At 44.6% G+C, this 12,174-nt stretch overlaps 1 protein-coding gene across 1 annotated transcript in view; it reads right to left on the minus strand.

Moving 5' to 3' along the window:
* EDC3 (enhancer of mRNA decapping 3) overlaps positions 1-12,174 on the minus strand; it is a 65,355-nt gene that overhangs the window by 16,978 nt on the left and 36,203 nt on the right. The window contains exon 4 of the mRNA XM_003811102.5: positions 8,135-8,470. Within this exon, the coding sequence (XP_003811150.1) occupies positions 8,135-8,470 (336 nt within the window). The remainder of the gene's footprint in view (positions 1-8,134; positions 8,471-12,174) is intronic.

Consider the following 12,174-nt stretch of genomic DNA (forward strand, 5'->3'; position numbering starts at 1 on the left):
AAAACCTCATGAGATCACCAATGATCATAACGAAGCCCTTCAGGCCTATGACAACCATCCACCCGATTATCCAGGCCCAGGAACTCTGAAGGATTCCAAGGTAAAGAAAGGGACTGATACATTCTTCCACACCTGGCACTGAAGGATCTGCTAGAGCCTGAGGTTCCCCAACTCAACCAAGTCACTGGCAGGGAAGTCTGCCTGCTGGAGACACAAATTTAGAAACTAGGCTCATTAGCTGTGTTCAGTGAAAAGCTGTGACACTTCGTAGAGGAGCACAGGTTTATCCAGTGCAGGTGTTCTGTCCAGAACACCACCCAGAATTTATTTCCTGATGTCTCCCAGAATGACATCCTTGTGGCACCTGATCTAATCCATACACATACAGTTGGGGAATGAAGTTGGGGAGGGGGTTATGGGGAGACAAGGCAGGACCCTGCATGGGTTGGGTCTATGGGTGAGAAGGCAATGAGATGCTGACCAGCTCCATGGTGGTAGACACTTGATTCTCTCAATGGGAAGAATTCTCTGCAAGAGTACAACAGCTGCCAAAGGAGACCTCACTACCTCCAGGTAAAATTCTTCAGTGGCACTTCTAAACTCCAAGATTTATTTCTTCCTGAATTCCTTTTGAACACACATGCAAAAAAATCAAAACAGATTTCTTGACTACCTATTTTTGAGGAGATAAAAACACTGCTGGTCTTGAAAGCCTTAGATTACTTCTAGAGGGACTCTTGGTGACAAGAAGCAGAGGAAGGCAGCTACGGCTCAGAGGCAGGAATGGAATGCCAGCTGCCAGCCTGGAATTTTCTGAAAGCCAAACTTGTCCTAAGAGCTAGATACATCCCCACCAAGGCTCAAAGACTTAGCTGGCCAGCGTGAGAAGAGTAGAGTCACAAAGCCGCAGGAACAAATCATTTGTGGCTTCACCAGCTGCCTCCCTTCCTAGCAGAAACCAGAACTGCCTTTTCCAAAAGAAATGAGTATTGGTAAAAGGTGCTGGAGCTCAGACCAGAGCACCTCACTCAAGCTTAACTGGATCCTTTTTAAGAAAATAAATAGGAACTCTAGTTCGGGTCATCCTCACACACTTGCTGTTCCCTAAATCTCAGCACACAGTGTGGAAGTGGATCATCCTTCAGGCAAAGCTGCAGAGATGCCTGCACCAAGAGCACCCTACTGCCTCCCATCTGGGCTTTTACATACTTGAGGACAGAAGAGGGCTGCACAGCAGAAAACAAATGGTGGAGGTTAAAGAAGTCTACCCAAAAGGAAAGGCTCATGAATAGAGAATTTATTACAACAGACGGAAGGAAGAATTCTAGTCATTTTTTTTAAACGTTGAGATAGGATCTTGCTATGTTGCCCAGGCTGGTCTTGAATTCCTGGCCTCAAGCAATCCCCCAACCTGTGCCTCCCGAGTAGCTGGGACCACAGGCACATACCATCACACCCTGGCTAATTTTTTTTTTTTTTTTTGAGACAGAGTCTCACTCTGTTGCCCAGGCTGGAGTGCAGTGGCACGATCTCAGCTCACTGCAAGCTCCGCCTCCCAGGTTCACGCCATTCTCCTGCCTCAGCCTCCCGAGTAGCTGGGACTACAGGCACCCACCACCACGCCCGGCTAATTTTTTTTTGTATTTTTAGTAGAGACGGGGTTTCACCGTGTTAGCACCCTGGCTAATTTTTTATTTTTATTTTTTTGTAGAGATGGGGTCTCATCATGTTGCTTAGGCCAGGCTCAAGCGAGCCAGCCTCCTGCCTCAGCCTCCCAAAGTGTTGGGATTACAGGTGTGAGCCACTGCAGCCAACTACACTTCTGTTATTAGTATATTTACATATTTGGTTCGGTTATACTCAGAGGCCCCTAAGGTGATGAACTATGACTTACCCAGAGTATTTAAAACAGTCTCTGGCACATAGTAGGTATTCTATAAATGCTGATGCTTTGAAATAATCTTACTGAGGTGGCCTTTGCAAATTCACATTTGAAGTCAAATATTTACTGAATAATAATTACAGATTGGGTATTGTGCTAGCTACTTTTCCACATAATCTCATTTAATCCACAGTATTAGCCCACTTTATAGATAAGGAAACCAGCTTAGTAGCCTCTCTTTGGCTATATAACTTTTAACTCCTCATTAAAGCTCTTAATAACCAATAACTCCCACATCTCTCTATCCCTCATTGTAGCAACTCTTGCCTTTGCTTTCTCTGGGCTCAGGCACAAAGCACTGCAGGAGGGAAAAAAAAAGGGGGGGGTCACAAAACCATGTAGGCTTGGCCCACTATAAATTCGTGCAATCTAATAATAACTTGACTTGCTGCCATTCTTCCTGCCTCACAGGTTCAATACCTCCAAATCCTCCTGTTCACTCAACCCTATTTTCAATCATCATAGCCTATCAAATTGCCCTCTGTTGCTTCCCTCATATCTTTGTTTCCTTTCCATTCAATGGTCCAAATCCCTAGTATGTAAATTACATCATGAGCATGACTGGTCCTGCTCTGGTCTCTTCTCTCCCCTCTCGTTCCACCTGGAATCCTACCACAAGACCAGTCTTCCTAAAAGAGATTTGGATCATGTCATTTTCCTATCCAAAAGCCTTCAGTTGTTCCCTATGACTACAGGACAAGGATAGCACTGGCACACAAGGCCCTCTATGCTCTGGTCCAAAGCTGTATTTAGTTCCTTCTACTCCCCAGCACAAACTCTCTGCCCTGGCCAAGCCAGCTAATGACCAGTCTCCCACACAGCCCTTTACTCATACTATTCACCTGCACCTGCCTAGCCTACCCATGAATATCTTCCTCTTTCTCTCTGCCTGGTGAAATCCTGCCCATGTTTCAAGGCTTCCATCATGAAGCCTTCCTTGATGCAGCCTACAGGACCTCTCCTGCCTCTCAACACCTAGTGCACTTAATGTCCACACTTTCACTGGACTCTGGGCATATATGGAATCTTTCCATCTCCTATTACATTTTCATAACTTAAAGGCAAGGACTATCTTAGAGTCAGTTACACATAATAAACATAATAAACACAGTGTTTTGACTGACCCAAACTGTCTTAAAGTATTTCCTTTAGAATACCATGAGTGTTAGGCCAGGCACGGTGGCTCATGCCTGTAATCCCAGCACTTTGGAAGGACAAGGTGGGCAGATCACCTGAGATCAGGAATTCGAGACCAGCCTGGCCAATATGGTGAAACCCCATCTCTACTAAAAATACAAAAATTTGCCGGGTGTGGTGGTGTGCGCCTGTAATCCCAGCTACATGGGAGGCTAAGGCAGGAGAATCACTTGAACTCAGTAGGTGGAGGTTGCAGTGAGCTGATACTGCACCACTGCACTCCAGCCTGGGTGCCAGAGTAAGACTTGTCTCAAAAAATAATAATAAAATTTTTAAAAAAATTAAAAAAAGAATCTTATGAGTGTTGAATAAAGATTCTTCTCTGAAGCCTTAACACTTTACTAAGCAGTATTCTTTGGGGAGTTCTCACCACTGAACACAGAGTGCTCACACACATCTAGTGTTTTATATTTAAACTTAACACATGCACGTAGAATCAGTCTTCAAAGAATTTCAAATTACAAGTCTGGATCCAGAAAGACCCTGGCCAATCCAGAGTGTGATCACTGGACACCATTATTTAGCAGGGCAGGCCCAAGCTAGAGAAATGTCTGATGATTCGTGACTGCGGGAGACAGAAGCCCTGCCAAAGAACCTGAAAGGAATTTCCAGAGAGAAAAAATTGGGGTTAAACAAAGAGCTAAATTTAGTTGCTTCCTGAATGTGTTTTCCCAATCAATAGACCTAAAACAACACTGTTCCCCATCACAACACACACAGCTGGCAAAGAGTATTGCCAAGAGGAGTATGAGTAATTAGTGAATAATAGCTTATGTACTGTTGGTTGACACCACTTAGCATGAAGTCAATATATAGGGCACCAGCAGCAAGCTGTCAGAATCCTAAATCCCAAGCCATCACCAAATGGGTAATAAATATGTTGTTCTTTTGCTACCATGGGGATTAGTACAAAAGTACTTGGTATTCTAGGACATGAATGCACAAGGCAAGACTGCAGGAGCTCTCCAAGTTACTTCTGTAAACTGCTGGTCCATTCCTGAGAGACTGCAGTACTAAAGAAAAGACTACAGAGATGTCCCTCAACTTACAATGAGTGTTATCCCAATAAACCCATCATAAATTGAAAATATCTAAGTTGAAAATGCATTTAATACACCTAACCTACCAAACAAACATCATAGTTCAGCCTAGCCTACCTTAAACCTGCTCAGAACACTTACAGTAGCCTACAGTTGGGCAAAATCATCTGGCAAAACAGTACACTAGAATACTGGTTGTTTACTCTCATGACTGCATGGCTGACTGCTTTGACTCCTGCTGCTGCCCAGCATTAGAGAATATCATACCTGCATATCGCTAGCTCAGGAAAAGATCTAAATTAATAATTTCAACTACAGTTTCTACTGACTAAGTATTGCTTTCACATCATCCTAGAATCAAAAAATGATAAGTCTAACCATTGTAAGTTGGGGGATCATCTGTAGTCTATTTGCCATTAAACTGCCCTTCTCTTCTTATATGTTTCCTTTTTTTTTTTTTTTTTTTTTTTTTGAGACAGTCTCGCTCTGTCGCCCAGGCTGGAGTGCAGTGCCGCGATCTCCGCTCACTGCAAGCTCCGCCTCCCAGGTTCACGCCATTCTCCCGCCTCAGCCTCCCAAGTAGCTGGGACTACAGGCGCCCACCACCATGCCCGGCTCATTTTTTTGTATTTTTAGTAGAGACGGGGTTTCACCGTGTTAGCCAGGATGGTCTCCATCTCCTGACCTCGTGATCCGCCCGCCTCAGCCCCCCAAAGTGCTGGGATTACAGGCATGAGCCACTGCGCCTGGCCTTTTCCTCATTTTTATTCACATTTAGAAGAGAAAAGGAGATGGGATGGGTAAGGTTTTTGTGGGTTTTTTTGAGACAGGGTCTGACTCTGTCACCCAGGCTGGAGTACAGTGGCATGACTTTGGCTCATTGCAGCCGCAACCTCATGGGCTCAGATGCTCCTACTTCAGCCTCCTGAGTAGCTGGGACTACAGGCACGTGCCACCGTGCCCAGCTAATGTTTTCTATTTTTTGTAGAGACAGGGTCTCACTTTGTTGCCCAGGCTGGTCTTGAACTCCTGAGTTCAAGCAATCCTCCCATCTTGGCCTCCCAAAGTGCTGGGATTACAGGCATGAGTCGCTGCACCTGGCCAATGGAAAACCCTTTACCAGCTGGGCGTGGTGGCTGACGCCTGTAATCCCAGCACTTTGGGAGGCCAAGACAGGCAGATCACTTGAGGCCAGGAGTTTGAGACCAGCCTGGCCAACACAGTGAAACCTCGTCTCTACTGAAAATACAAAAATTAGCCAGGCATGGTGGCAGGTGCCTGTAATCCCAGCTACTCAGGAGGCTGAGGCAGGAGAATCGCTTGAACCTGGGAGGTAGAGGTTGCGGTGCACTGAGCTGAGATCACGCCACTGCACTCCAGCCTGGATGACAGAACAAGACTCTGTCTCCAAAAAAAAAAAAAAAACCTTTACCTCTCTGGGCCTCATGTCCTCATCTGTAAAATGAAAAAATCATACTAGGTGATCAACTAACCTAACACTAACATTTTATGGTTTTAGACTGTTTCCCTATATATTCTAGTTTGCCTTTTTTGATCCAAACATTTGGATAGCAGATCCAATGGAGAAAGTGTCCCCAGCTCTGCGCTGACTGCCCCTCAGTGAAAACCTGCTTGAGGATTGTGCCTTGGAACTGGAACACAGAGAAAACCCCCCTGTAGAAGAAGTTGCTCAGTAAGATAACTGCCTGCTTGCTCTATTTCCAGCACAGACGCTGCTTGGCAAAAGAGCTTCCTTTCCACTCCTTGTCACTGTTAAGAACAAAGAGAAAAACCAGATGGCATGAAGCTGCTGGGCTTCTTTCCCCCTCATTGTCATGAACCAGTGGAGTGCAACTGGTCACTACATACCACAAGACGCCACACCCAAGTTTCTGGCTAAGGACCAGCACATGTGGTTTGTGGTATGTTTATTGATAGGAAAATAGTTTTATATGACAGAACTTTTCACTTCAGTCATTAAAAACAAAAGAAGTGTGAAGATCAAGTTGGGGAGCCAGAGTGTGTAGCAGAAAAAAACTTCTACCTCTGCTTTTGTCCATGTTAGTAAATATTTTCTCATGCTCTGTTAGTTCTGAGAATCCTCCCTGATTCTCACTGTTATTCTCACTCTTAGCCACTTGACTCCAGGGCAGATCATAATCTTCCCAAGTTAAAAAAATCCTGCAGTGTAGGGCTGGGTGCGGTGGCTCACACCTGTAATCCCAGCGCTTTGGGAGGCCAAAGCGGGTGGATCACGAGGTCAGGAGTTCAAGACCAGCCTGGCCAACATAGTGAAACCCCGTCTCTACTAAAAATACAAAAAAATTAGCCGGGCATGGTGGTGTGTACCTGTAGTCCCAGCTACTCAGGAGGCTGAGACAGGAGAATCGCTTGAACCCAGGAGGTGGAGGTTGGCAGTGAGCAGAGATTGCGCCACTGCACTCCAGCTTGGGCAACAGAGTGAGACTTCGTCTCAAAAAAAAAAAAAAAAAAATCCTGCAGTGTAAATAGTTCCAGGGAAATCACATGCTGCATAAACCAACAGCCTCAGCAGCAGCACTTGGACTACAGATATAGAGAGCTAGCAGCAGGAGCAGCTTCTTTTACAAAGAGGGCAGTAAAAAAGGAAGCAGTCAGAGGTGGATAGTTGGCTGATCTGGAGGAGTACCAGACTTAACAGATGATAACTGCCTTTGAAAGGCTTAAAACCTAGCAATTTAAATTAAACCCGATTCTGAGCTAGGCTGTTTGCCTTTACACAGGTGTTAAAAATCAAAGGACTTTGGCAAGTTACACTGTCACTGTCACTGCCACTTAAGGAAACCACCTTAGTAAACAGGCATGCCTACCAGAATCTGCCAGCAAAAGACTGACACAGTTCAGCAGCTTGTTTTTTTTTTAGCAGTCTTTCTTAGCCTGACAGTTGGCCTATGTTTTTTTTCCACATGGAAAGCACATGCAAGCTACTATACTCAGCGAAACCAAATACAACAGAGTCCTACTATTATCTATTAAAAAAAGCCATGTCTGACTTTCCTCCAAATGCAATTAGCTGCGTCCACAGTTCTCCTTATAGCAGCTACCAGCATTCAAGATTTATATTCCTTATATTCCAAACTTCAAACCAAAATAAAAATATTATACTCAGTTCCTTCTCTACTTACTAAAATGATTATGACTTCCCCTTTAGCTCTTAGGATCATTCAATAACAATGGTTTTCAAACCATATTCCAAGAAGCCCAGTTAGTAATGTGGTTTGGGGGGAAGGGATGGGACAGGGATGTGATGAATTACCTCTCTCACAGCTGCTTTAATCTGTTTTATATGCCATAGGTTTGAAGAAAAGGTTCTAATGCTAAAAAAAGAAACAATAATCACTGAGGTAATAGAACTAGATTATCATCTACAATGACCTACATAAGGCACTACACTGTTACATGAAATTAGCCAACTTTCAATGTCCTGGGCTAACAGGAGATAAGAACAGCATAGTAAAGAAATGTAATTTATTAAAACTCTATTTTTAGCCAATGATTCCAATCATCCATCTTCAACTGTTTTTTTGCAACAACAAATAATTAGTAAAATAGAGTTGAAATCTGGTGAAATGTATGGGCAGTAATAGAGAAGCCAAAGTGAAAATAGATCTGAATATTTGAATCTACATAGCAGGCCCTTTGCCTTTAGTTGTTACTCACAGCATACTAAATAAGTGGCAGGCCATATCCTGTCAGATACAGGATATACACAGACATCTACAGAAATTACCCCTCCACCATGGCAGAATGCTGTTATTGGCTGCAATCCCCAAGAGACAATAATACTGGGCCAGCCACCAAGCCACTTAAATTAATTCCTAGTGTGAGATTCTGACTCAGAAGCCGGGTCTTTCTGTTTCAAGCATAATAGAAAGGCAACAACAACCAGCAGGATGTGGGACCTGGTGCAACTCACCCGTGCAGAACTCCTTGCTCACGTTGTGGGGCACTATGATCCGTCGATAGACAATGGGCTCGGACTCCAAGATGTTCTCATCATGGCGGTACCGAGTAGGCCTTTCATTTGGGATGCCCCGGGAACGGGTACCACTTCTCCTTTCATAGGTATCAATCTCCTCAAACACAGCTGCCTTATCAAAAAGAGCCAGGTTCCCTTCAAAATCAAAATCTGTGTCTGGGATCTCCTCAATATCATCCCCGAAGCACTCGTCATCTTTATTCTTCATCTGGCCATTCTTTAAACCACTTTTCTTTGGAGTTGCCTGATTTGGGTGCCTGCTACTAGATGACCCTGGAGAAAAAATAGGGACTAAAGTCAGTGTATCCACAGAAAGCGCTCAGTGAACGTGGAAAATACATTAGTCTTTTGTGGAGAGTGTTACAGGAACCAATGTGAAAATGGTAAAGGTAACTATTGCAAAATCATATTAAGTAGCACAAACAACAAATCTCATGTGCAATAATAGGTTTCAAACATCACCCAATCTGGGCACAGTGGCTCACGCCTATAATCCCACATTGGGAGGCTGAGGCAGGAGGATCGCTTGCGCCTAGGAGTTCAAGGCTGCAGTGAGCGATGATCACAACACTGCACCCCAGCCTGGGCAACAGAGCAAGAATCTGTCTCAAAACACACACACACACACACACACACACACACACACACACACACACAAACAACAACAACAAATATTACCCAAGTAACTTGTTAATGAATATGAAATAAGCAGTACTCCTGGAAATCTTAACCAGTTATCCCCTTCATAAGGAAACTGGTAATGACAAAAGTTTTTCTGACAACTTACTATTAGCAAACAAGAGGAAGAGTAAGAATATAGCATGGTGGTTTTGACATAATGACAGAGGCAGGAGGCAGAGAAATTCTAGAGGCGGGTCCCTGGCGAAGCCCCACCTTTGAAGCTGAAAAGCCTGAGACTGTGGCCCAAAGTGAGAACTTATATCCCTGTTTTCCCGCTAGAATGTTGTCTTAAACCACCCATGGCTCTGCCCCCACCCTATCCTGTGCCTATAAAGACCCCAGACTCAGTCAGCAGAGATGAGAAACAGCTGGATGTTGGAGACTATGGCTGGATGTCAGAGAGAAGTGGCTTGACTTCAGAGGGATAGCTTGACTGTGTAACTGTGGAGAAGAATCTGGCTGGAGACAGCCAGACTTAAGGGGAAAATTACCTACCCACCACTGACTGTCCCCTTTTCAGCTACCCTTCCCACATAAATAAAAATAAAATCACCCACATTTACCATCCTTTAATTCATTCATGTGACCTCATTTTTCCTGGACACTGGACAAAAGCTCAGAAGCCATGAGTGCAGATACAAAAGGCTGTCACACTGATCCTCTGCCCTCACTGGCAGAGGGCAGCTGCACGCCCACTGAGCTGTTAACACTTAAGCCATCTGTGGATGGCAGAGCTAAAAGAGCACCATAACACATCCTCTGGGGCTTCAGGAGTTGTAGACACCCCACCTAGATGCTGCCACATGGCCTGCACAGAGTTCATTCCTGCTGGTGCCCAGAAGCGCTCGTTCTGGCTCCTGCACCTGCTCACATGTGCACTCCCTCCCACAATGGGTAGAACACAGTGGGTCTGAGTGAGTGGAGTTTGATCCCACTGGCACTGAAACAGACAGCCAGGTTCCAGTGCTTGTGCACTCCAGTTCCTGCCTTGTTCTCTCGCACACTCCCTTCTGCAAGGAGTTGAGAGCAGTGCGCGGAGTAAACGGGGCACCCCTGTCATGAGTCCTGTGAATAGGTCAGGGTAGGGAAATATCCTGCTTCAGTTTGAGTCTGAGTGTCTGGCAATTGTTTAAGAGAGAAATACCCCCAGAGTAAAAGAAGGCCTGGTCTTATAGCCTGAAGCTTGAAGGAAAATACTATTCAGCTAGTCCTTAATTCTATGCTTACCCAGCAAGCAATCTTCTGATTTTTAATTTGGTCTTAGGCTAGATCCCAGCAGCAGGGAATCCCTGGTTTGCTCAAAAAATTCTACATTCTGAGCCAGGTATACACCTACCACTACAAATTGCTATTCTGACTTACAAACCTTTCTTTAGACCTTTCGGTTAACGTGATCTCTCTTCTCAGAATTTTATCTCCTCTGGGTAAGCAGTTTCTGAAACACCAAATAATGACAGGGTCCATACTGAACTGATCCTGTAGAGGCCACACTAATGCACATCCACAACAGAGTAGCCAGCCATACCCTGTCTCTGACACCTTATTTGGCTACTACACATCAGTCAACAACTACTCTAGCAGCCAAAGCAGAAGGTCTCACAGAATTCTCCAAACCACCCACCCCCAGAGAATCAAGCTCTGGTCTCCATCTGACTACCCTGAGAACGTGAATCAGGTGACTGGTATGCCAGACTGAACCTCTATCACAGTCTAAATAAATGGAATGTACTTCCTTCTGAAAGACTGGGCTCTTCAATTACTGAAAACACTCAAGTCATGGTTAGAATGATCCCAAGCAAAGCCCCTCACATATACTAAACCAACTATGCTGCCCTAACTCTTCTCATTGCAACCTCCTTCAACCCAAAGGACCAAGAGTTTGGAGAGCTAGGATCTAGTTCTCTCACCAAAATATTATATAATCTTATACCATCATCTAACTTCTCAGGGTCTTAACTTCCTGTATATAGAATGCTCACTGTGGTTATCTCCAGTAGAGTTTCTAGCATTAACAAATTAATATCAGCAAGATCAATTACAATAATTATTCTGAAAGGTATACACTATGCAAATATAATTTATGCCCAAGTATTCCTAATGCCTTGTACTGGTGTGGAAAAAGTGGTGATGGCAGTGAAGATGCAATTTAGGTCTCTGAAAAAAAAAAACAACAACAAAAAACCAAGGCCAGGCGCGGGGGCTCATGCCTGTAATCCCAGCACTTTGGGAGGCCGAGGCAGGCAGATCATGAGGTCAGGAGATCGAGACCATCCTGGCTAACACGGTGAAACCTTGTCTCTACTAAAAATACAAAAAATTAGCCAGGCATGGTGGCATGCGCCTGTATTCCCAGCTACTCAGGAGGCTGAGGCAGGAGAATTGCTTGAACCCAGGAGACAGAAGTTGCAGTGCGCCGAGATGCACCACTGCACTCCAGCCTGGGTGACAGAGTGAGACTCTGTCTCTAAAAAACAAAACAAAACAAAACACCAAGGCTGACCAAAATTATGAAGGTAAGGCAGAGTGGTTGAGACACCACAGACAGCTAGATGATGAACCACTATGAAGCTAGCCACAGTATGGGTTAAGTTCTAGTTCCAATAATTTGATGAAGCACTCTGTGAGAGCACACTTATGCCATAGCTAGGTGCTAGGATGATAGTATACAACCAAGACATGCTGCTCAACAAGGAGAGAGAAGAAATATGCTGGGCACAGTGGCTCAGGCCTGTAATCCCAGCACTTTGGGAGGCCGAGGTGGGTGTATCAGCGGAGGTCAGGAGTTCAAGACCAGCCTGATCAACATGGTGAAATGCCATCTCTACTAAATACAAAAAATTAGCCAGGTGTGGTGGCGCATGCCTGTAATCCCAGCTACATGGGAGGCTGGGGCAAGAAGAATTGCTTGAACCCAGGAAGCGGAGGTTACAGTGAGCCAAGATTGTGCCATTCCACTCCAGCCTGGGCAACAAGAGCAAAACTTCGTCTCAAAAAAATAAATAAATAATAGAAATATATATATATATATATATAGGCAAATAATGAAAATATGATGTGATTAGAGTTAGAAAGAAGTTTATATAAAGTGTCATAGAAATATGGATGAGACGGGCTGGGTACAGTGGCTCATGCCCAAATCTCAGCACTTTGGGAGGCCAAGGTGGGCAGATCACTTGAGCCCAGGAGTTTGAGACCAGCTTGGGCAACATAGTGGGACCCCTGTCTTTATAAAAAAATTAAAAACCACATGAGAACACATCCTGGCTAAAAAATAAAATAAAAGAGGGCTGGGAGCG

The sequence above is a fragment of the Pan paniscus genome, chromosome 16, assembly GCF_029289425.2.
Source record: "Pan paniscus chromosome 16, NHGRI_mPanPan1-v2.0_pri, whole genome shotgun sequence".
NCBI lineage: Eukaryota > Metazoa > Chordata > Mammalia > Primates > Hominidae > Pan > Pan paniscus.